This window comes from Nyctibius grandis, chromosome 10, assembly GCF_013368605.1.
Source record: "Nyctibius grandis isolate bNycGra1 chromosome 10, bNycGra1.pri, whole genome shotgun sequence".
NCBI lineage: Eukaryota > Metazoa > Chordata > Aves > Nyctibiiformes > Nyctibiidae > Nyctibius > Nyctibius grandis.
Window position 1 is genome coordinate 16,231,428 of NC_090667.1, and position 8,567 is coordinate 16,239,994.

At 53.7% G+C, this 8,567-nt stretch overlaps 1 protein-coding gene across 3 annotated transcripts; it reads right to left on the reverse strand.

The window, feature by feature from the left end:
* Positions 1–859: 859 nt before the first annotated feature.
* Positions 860–6,696, reverse strand: ASB12 (ankyrin repeat and SOCS box containing 12). Of its 3 annotated transcripts, none has more exons than XM_068408930.1 (4): positions 6,534–6,696; positions 6,329–6,399; positions 2,862–3,708; positions 860–1,800 (listed from the first exon to the last, which is right to left on the reverse strand). In XM_068408930.1, exons 3-4 carry the CDS (start codon positions 3,649–3,651, stop codon positions 1,667–1,669), a joined length of 924 nt encoding a protein of 307 aa, XP_068265031.1. In that variant the 5' UTR covers positions 3,652–3,708; positions 6,329–6,399; positions 6,534–6,696; the 3' UTR covers positions 860–1,666. The 3 variants fall into 3 exon arrangements, with proteins under 3 accessions (XP_068265031.1, XP_068265030.1, XP_068265033.1); XM_068408929.1 differs by having other exon boundaries at positions 6,487–6,696; XM_068408932.1 differs by lacking the exon at positions 6,329–6,399.
* Positions 6,697–8,567: the final 1,871 nt, after the last annotated feature.

The following is an 8,567-nucleotide window of genomic DNA, read 5'->3' on the forward strand; positions in this document are numbered from 1 at the left end:
CCCGTGACCAGCCCGGGCGCTGCCCCACGGGGTCACAGCCCCCAGAGCGGTTGGGGTGGAGATGGCCTGGCCTAAGCCCTGCTCGAGCAGGGCCACCCAGAGCCGGTTGCCCAGGCCCGTGGCCAGGCGGCTTTTGAGTGTCTCCAAGGTCAGAGGCTCCCCCACCTCCCAGGACAACCTGTGCTTGGTCACCCTCCAAGTGAAAAAGTGTTCCCTGATGTTCAGAGGAACCTCCCGTGGTTGAGGCTGTGCCCGTTGCCACTGATCCTGGCGCTGGGCACCACTGGGAAGAGCTGGGCTCCATCCTCTTCCCTCACCAGGTGTTTCTACACACCAGTGAGGTCTCCCCAAGCCTGCTCCAGGCTGCACCATCCCAGCGGCCTCAGCCTTTCCTCCTGGAGAGATGCTCCACACCCTTCACCATCTTCACGGACTCTCACCAGTCCCTCCCTGACTCTTCCACAGAGGAGCCCACAAATGGACCCAGCACTTCTCCTAGGAGAACTTCAAGAGGGGCGTCAGGCCTGGGCTTCAGGGCTGGGCGTCACCGTGGGGTCTTGCAGGTCCTGCCTTTGCCGTGCTCTTTGGTAGCACCCGAGGACAAACAGAGGCCAACAGACCACAGCACGGTGGGTTTAGAACGGTTCATTCCCAACATTTTGCCCAGGCTGATTCGAAGCCCTATTGCTCCCCACATCCTCGTTAACAGATGCTGATTAATAGATTCCACAACATCCGAAACAAGCCCATAAATAATGCAAAGATGCCCAAAGCGACCCTCGGAGCTCCTGAAGGCCGTGTCCCCGCATCCCTTCCACACGACGCCGGCTGGGCTGCCGGGCTCATCGATTAATGGATATTTCACCAAACGGGTCATGATACTTTAATAAGAATAGTAGCAACAATTTTAATTAAAAAAAAGAAACAAAAAACCTGCCTGATCAGAAAAGACTCCTTGGCCATAACGTGAACCACCATGAACCGGAAACCTGTGGGCACTAATCCCAGTGCCAGGGAAACCTGCGGGCACGAAGCCCCGTCCTGCCTCCCTCTTCCCTTGCTCCCCCGCAGGGGAGGAGGTGAAGCAGCCTTTGCTCCTCTCCCTCTGCCCCCCAACGCCTTTCCCCAGCCCCTTCTCCAACCAGCATCAATGAAAGGTGTGAAACCCTTCAGCGAAGAGGGTTTAAAGCCAAGTGCAGCTAAACCAGATCCTGCTCTACCATCACCCTGACACGGAGCAGGAGCTGAGGGCTCCTCTGTTTCCCCCCCTTCCCTTCCTACCCTTTCCCACGGGCACCACTTGTTGGAGACGCCTCACAAGCAAAAAATCCCAGAATCAACGAGGTTGGAAGAGCCCTCTGGGATCATCGAGTCCAACTGTTGCCCTGACACCACCATGTCAACTAGACCATGGCACTAAGTGCCATGCCCAGTCTTCTCTTAAACCCCTCCAGAGATGGTGACTCCACCACCTCCCTGGGCAGCCCCTTCCAATGGCTAATGACCCTTGCTGAGAAGAAATGCTTCCTAATGGCCAACCTGACCCTCCCCTGGCACAGCTTGAGGCTGTGTCCTCAATTACTTTGTGCCCACAAATTCATGGCAGTTTCACACCCCGCAGGTGTCAGCGCAGCTTTTAATTCGGGTGCTCGACGCGCGTCTCACGTCACGGCTGGTGTCGGAGGTAGTTTGCCAGGGCCGTGGGGATCCCCAGCTCGCCGAAGGCGTGCGGGTGGCCAGCCTGCGTCAGGAGGCGTCGCATCACCAGCCGGGCCTGGGACAGCAGGGACTTGGGATGAGCTGCAGAAGGAGAGGGAGGACAAATGAGATGGTGGAAAAATGAGATGGGGACCTTCAAGAGACACAGCCCCGCTCCCTCCAACCCAGGCGTTATCCTAAAGTGAAGGGACTTCAACAGACCAACATGAAACGGCTTTGCTGGGGCTGGTTATGGTGCATATTTGGCCACAAGTTTTGCAGCACGCATTTCATGGGAGCTGGGCATAGAGATGAGATCTTCCACTGTTGTACGGACATAAGTGAGGTTTTCCTGGACATCAGCGGTACAGGAGAGCCGAAGCTGAGCAGCAGAAAGGAGAGGAATGGTGAAAAGCAGCCTTTAATGCAACGGCTTTATATTAAGTGAGGAGGGTTTAAAGCCAAGCGCAGCTAAACCAGATCCTGCTCTACCACCACCCTGATGACACGGAGCAGGAGCTGAGGGCTCCTCTGTTTTCACAGAATCACAGAATCAATCAGGTTGAAAGAGCCCTCTGGGATCATCGAGTCCAACCGTTGCCCTGACACCACAATGTCAACTAGACCATGGCACTAAGCGCCATGTCCAGGCTTTTCTTAAACCCCTCCAGCGATGGTGACTCCACCACCTCCCTGGGCAGCCCCTTCCAATGGCTAATGACCCTTGCTGAGAAGAAATGCTTCCTAATGTCCAACCTGAACCTCCCCTGGCAAAGCTTGAGGCTGTGTCGTCTTGTCCTGCAGTAGCAGGGGTACTCAGCCAGCAGATTTAACCACCGGTGGGGGACCTGTTCTCCATAAACTTATGATGTCCTTGTCCTGCTGGGTTCAGTATTGGAGACTTGGGGTTTTTTGGCCTGAACAGAGTTGGGGGAGAGGGAGGAATAAGAGTTCAGAGTAAAATAGTGACAACACTCAAGAGTTTAAGCCTAGAGAGACCCATGCACTCAAGTGATGCTGCAAAGGGAGTCGAAGCTTGTAGGGAAGCCTGGGTGAGGCTCTTGGGAAGCAGAGGTAAAGGGAAGGGGACTCTGAAGCAATGTGCACCCAAACGAGCAAAGTTAGCGCTCGTTTCCAGCCCTGGGGCCACCCACACCGGTTACCTCTCGCCTGCAGCAGCAGCTCCAGGCCCTTGCTGCGGGGTGCCGTCTCGTCTGCCGTGACATTGGGCAAGTGCACGTTGGCTCCAAAGTCAATGAGCAGCTTGATGAACTCGCTCCTGCAGCCATGCCTCAGGCAGGTTTCCAGCAGAGTCTTGGGCTCCTTGATCTGGGCGATCACCCTCTCCTCCGTGCAGTTATAGTCGGGATCGGCACCGTAAAGCAAGAGCATCTTGAAGCACTCCAGGTGTCCATACACAGCGGCGAGGTAGAGGGGACCAGAACAAGCCGCCGAGTTGGCAGCCCACTCGGGCAGCCTCGCTCGAATGTTGACTTCCGCGCCGTGGTCCAGGAGCTGCCGCAGGATGTCCACGTCCCCATCCCTCGCGGCGATGAGCAGCGGTGAGCAGTTGTTGTAGATGCTGCCGGCAGGGCTGGCCCCCGCCTCCAGCAGGACCTTCACGCAATCCCTGTGGCCGTTGCTGACCGCCGTGAAGAGCGGGGTTTGAGCCTTCACGTCCAGGCTGTCCACCTCCGCCCCGTGGGCCAGGAGGACCCTCATGCTCCGGAGCCGGCCCCACGTGGCGGCCAGGCGCAGCGGGGTGCTGGGAATGCCCCAGCCGCTCCGGCGGTTGAGGAACCTCTTGTACCTGTCTTGGGACAAGAGGTTGTCTAGGGTTTGGTAATCGTCCTCGGATACCGCTCGGTTCAGCTCCTCGCTTTCTCCGTTGTCTTCTTCATCTTCTCTGGGCTGGAGCATGGAGAACAGTTTAGTGATATCCATTAGACTCATGGTTTTTTGGTCTGTCTCCCCTGTACCGCTGTCATGGTAAGCGGTAAAGCCAAAGATCTACGGGACAACAAAACCACCACAGGGTTAGAACCAGCTCCCTGACACCAACACCATCTTTTATTATTATTTTCTGTATGCCATTAAGGAAGATTCTCAAAAAAAAAAAAAAAAAGACAAATAACGTTGGATGATGATGCTTCTGACACGCTTATCACCCTTCCACCGGAGGTGAGGAAGTCCACGCTGGTGAAGGGCTGAGGCAAAGACAGAGGTCATTGCTGTAGCACGTACGTGGGCTGCTTCCCCTTAAAATGCTGTGAGCAAGAGCACGCTGAGATAATCCAATCTGGTGTTGGAGTTCAGACGCTGCACGGGGGAGCTCAGCGGCTTTTTAAAATTTTTTTGAATTATTTAATGCTGTCCTGGTGGCCCCTGAGGCTGTAAAGGGTATGGGACTACTCATGAGATACTCAGACCCTGAGCTCAGGAAGGCTTCTGGGTGGCCACAGGCTCTTACAAGGACCCTGCACCCGCCGCGTGGGTGAAGCCACCCCAGGCAGCCGCTCTCCGGGGAGCTGCTCGGCCAGGAGCACGCGGGAAACCAGCAGGAATCGACTCTGCTTCGTGTCGGCCGGGGCTTCTGTTGGACGCCTCAGCAGCACCTGCACATCCAAAGCTTTTGGGACCCACGGAAAACTCGGAGGAGTTTTAATTTAGGAGCCAGCAGCGTGGTGAGGTTTTACTGCCACTTTTTGAGGGGATTGGATTTCAAAATAGCAGATGAAGCGACTGTGAAGGTGGCTGGTTTGATTAAGGGCGTTGGGCATCGCCCTTCCTGAAACGACGTCGGCGTTTGCATTCAGCAAACCCTCTTCCCTCTCCGGCCTACTCAGGCCAGAGGAGCGCGGCTGCAGGAAGGGTCTGGGGTTTTCACAGCGGGGGGTTCGGGGTGGTGGTGGGGATGCTGAGCTGGGTGTTGTGGAAATTTTCACATAATTGTTGTAGAAGTTCTCATGAATTAAGCAAAAAAGAATCAATAGAGATGAAATAGAATTAAGAATAGAATAATATAAGTCTATCTGAATAAACACTGGTGGGCTTTCACAATCCATGAATACTGTTCTCAAAGCTCCTTTGTGTAATCCTGACCTATGACTGAACCAATCATCAGTCAAAGCTTAATGAGTAGCTAAGCAGGAGTAGGCCTAGAAGTATTAATTTCTGATGATTCTAGTAAAAAGGATGTCTGCTTAACCTTTTTTTACATTAAAAGAATATAGGATACTTAGAAATAAGAATTAATAGAAATAAGGTTTTAAATAGACTTCAGCTATTTTAGGTTAATACTTAGGAGATGCTGGCAGTGGAAACCAGACTCTGGTCAACCCGGATCAAGATGGGATGCTGATCACACACAGAATCACAGAATCAGTGAGGTTGGAAGAGCCCTCTGGGATCATCGAGGCCAACCATTGCCCTGACACCACCATGGCAACTAGACCATGGCACTAAGTGCCATGTCCAGGCTTTTCTTAAACCCCTCCAGAGATGGGGACTCCACCACCTCCCTGGGCAGCCCCTTCCAATGGCTAATGACCCTTGCTGAGAAGAAATGCTTCCTAATGTCCAACCTGAACCTCCCCTGGCGAAGCTTGAGGCTGTGCCCTCTTATCCTATCCAGCAAGAACATCAAGGATGAGGTGTCGACCGGAGCCAAAGTGGAACCAGAAGATAAAGATCAACTGACCAAGGGAGAAAAATGGACTTTTGTGGACTCTTGACAAATGAAGAAAGAGGAATTGAAATAGTTAGTGGAATTTTAACAGAAGCTCATGAGAAGTTTGTGATGTAACTACTTATTAGTTTCTATATAAGCTGATAGTGAGTTTGAGTCAGGTACCATTCACCGCGCTGGTGGCCCAACTCCGAGTTGCTTCACTAAAGATTCAGCAAACCCAGAGAGCCAGACTCTCCCAATTTTCTTTAACACTAGTCACGCTGCCGCTGGGACTGACCCCCGACACGGCGTAGGGTCTGGCCTTGCCAGGGCCGAGTGGCAGCGGGGCAGAGGAATGTGGTGCCTCGGCCGGCACCGGCCCCGGGAAGGGCAGAGGAATTTCTCACCCCATTGCAGCATCTCAGTTTTCTTTTAGGAGAGGCGGCGGTGGCAGAGCTCGGTCTCCTCAGCATCCTCCCTTGGAGGAGGCAAGCAGCTGCGCCGAGCCACCAGCCTCACCCTGCAGAGAGCGTCACAGTGCCGAGGCGTCACAGGAGGCTCGTCCCATCCCACACCCGCCTGCGGCCACTGGATCTATGAGCTCATAGGTGTCCCCTGTGCCAGGGCACCCGTGCGTCCCGGGTCACTGGAGGAAGTTTGGTGGCAGCGAGTGATGCCAAAGCTCTGCCTCCCTCCCACCTGCTACCCTACCCCAGATGATTTTTATAGAAATATGTGAATTTATAACATCACTGTCATGCATTAGACACGCTGATAATGAGCTCTGGAGCTAACACCCCACCTACGTGGCTAATGGGGTGGGGGGTTATTGCAGGGTCGATTCAAAACAAAGGCCCGGTTATATTCCCAAGGGAAATAATCTGGAAAAGTAAAAAACAAGCTGTAACATGCAAACAGGCAACTCCAAAGGGACGTGGCTTTGGCAGAGTGAGCACTCACCGATGTTCCTCCACCAGGAGAGCCCAAAGCAGAGCTGTCACCTCTGGAGCTGAAGGAAGATGCCCACGCACCTGCAGACCCCCAATAAAAGAGGTTATGACCGGAGCTAAAGGTGACACAGCAGACACCCACGCTTTTACAGCCGGTTACCGAGTTACCTTCGCTGGCCCGACGCTGCCTGGGCGCCACGGTGCTGGTGCCTTGCCTTGGGGAGGGAGGCGATGCTCACAGCCCGGGCGGGCGAGGCGGCGGCCGTCCCATGGCCGGTTCTCCTCGGTTTAAACAAAAAAGGAGAGAGAAAGAGAGAGGCTCTCGCTGTGTCGGGGACGGAGGTCTGCTCTGCGCAGGCCGTCAGGCTCACAGCTGAAATGCCACGGCGGGGAGAAGGGCCAGGGCGCTCAGACTAATTTTAGCCCCTCAGGGGTTTTATCTTACCACTTCCATTCTTGGAAAGTTCCCCCTGGGTAAATATAGAGAGGGGCAGCGAGGTGGGGGAGGCGGGGACAGGTGCTGGGGGCTGCCGGACCCATCCGAGCAGACACGAAGCCGGAGGCCGCAGGGGACCGGGCGGTTTGGGTCCCCCACCAGCGCGGTCCCCGCTGCAGTACCGGCCTCTACGGTGTCTTGGCTGCTGCCTGTCACCCAAATGGCTCCCCCTTAACCCCTCTCCTGGCCGCCTTTTCCATTTTCAGAGCAGTACAAGTGACCATTTGCAACACCCAGAACTGTTTATTGAACACAAGAAGGACAAGAGGCACCGAAGAGGGCCCAGGTTTCTCGCCCGAGCTGCGCCTTCAGCTCCCCTCCCAGAACAAACCACTTTGGCTTCATAAAATTCAGCAGCAGAAAACTTGACAGGGACAAACAGCCCAAGTGGGGAGCAGCGTTGGGCTGCCTTATCAAAAGCTGTCAGCTGCTGAGTGCAGTTGTATTTTATCCAGTTCCCTTTAAACCTTTCCCAAACTTTTCGGCAGTGGAGCAGGAGCTGCCTGACAGCTCGGGGCAGCGTTATCAGCGGTACCAGATAACGAGAGGGGAACCACATTATCCAGCAGAAAAATCTCCGCTGCTGCAAGAAGTAAAATCAGGGGCCTCTGGAAAACACGTGTGATGTCCCCGCTGTCGCCACCGCGCTCCCAGTTTGCAGCCACGCTGTGAAATGCACAGAGGGAAATGTTCAGTACTGACAGGTTTCAGACTTTTGGTTTCCTCATAGTATCTCCAAATTCCCTCAAAAATAGGTTGTTACTTCAAAAAGATCCATTTCCCAAAGTCAATACTATGAATGGAATTACCGAGTCGGAGGAATGTGAATAAACATTGGAGCAAAAGTGGGGAGTTCGGGGTTTATTGTGTCAAGAAGCTGCAACCACGACGGGGATGCTGCTGTCAGACAAGGCGAGCCTGGCTGGAAACCCCGTCAGCAAAATGCAGAAATAAAAGCAGCAATTAAAAAGACGGTGTATTCTAATGGAGGGAAAAAATGGGATGCAGACAACAAAGTGAATACACGTTATAAAATGTGAAATGTAGGAAACTGCAAGGAACTTAGAGATGAAAGGACTATCCTTGAATGGAAAATTTCATGATAAACTGCATATTCTTTTGTTGTTGCTGCTGCTGTTTAGTTGTTAACCAAGAAAAGAAATTTTAGAAACGAGACCAGGTCTTTGGTAAGGAATACAGAGATCAAACCGAATATTAACGAAGCAAAAAGTACAAAGTACTCGCGAATAAATCCCCCCTCAACTGGAAGAGCACAAGCTGACATACTCCCTGCGCTCCCTTACAGCCAGAGATGTGTTAAATGGCACCCAGCACGGCCACTTAAACCAGCAGGTTCAGATCAGCACCAGCTGGGAGCCCACGGAGAGGTGACTGCTGGGTCTGACCCAGTTGGGATGCGCTTCCCAGGGGCTCAAACACCAGCGGAGGCTGAGGAGCCGGGGCAGCCTTCACCCCCCGCCTGAGCTCCAGGCATGAGCAACCCCTTTATCAGCTCTCCAGTAACTGGAGAAGACAGAAAGGGTCATTAGCCATTGGAAGGGGCTGCCCAGGGAGGTGGTGGAGTCACCATCTCTGGAGGGGTTTAAGAAAAGCCTGGACATGGCACTTAGTGCCCTGGTCTAGTTGCCATGGTGGTGTCAGGGCAACGGTTGGACTCGATGATCCCATAGGGCTCTTCCAACCTCATTGATTCTGGGATTCTGTGAGTCAGCCCCGAGCTCTTCCTTCCCGT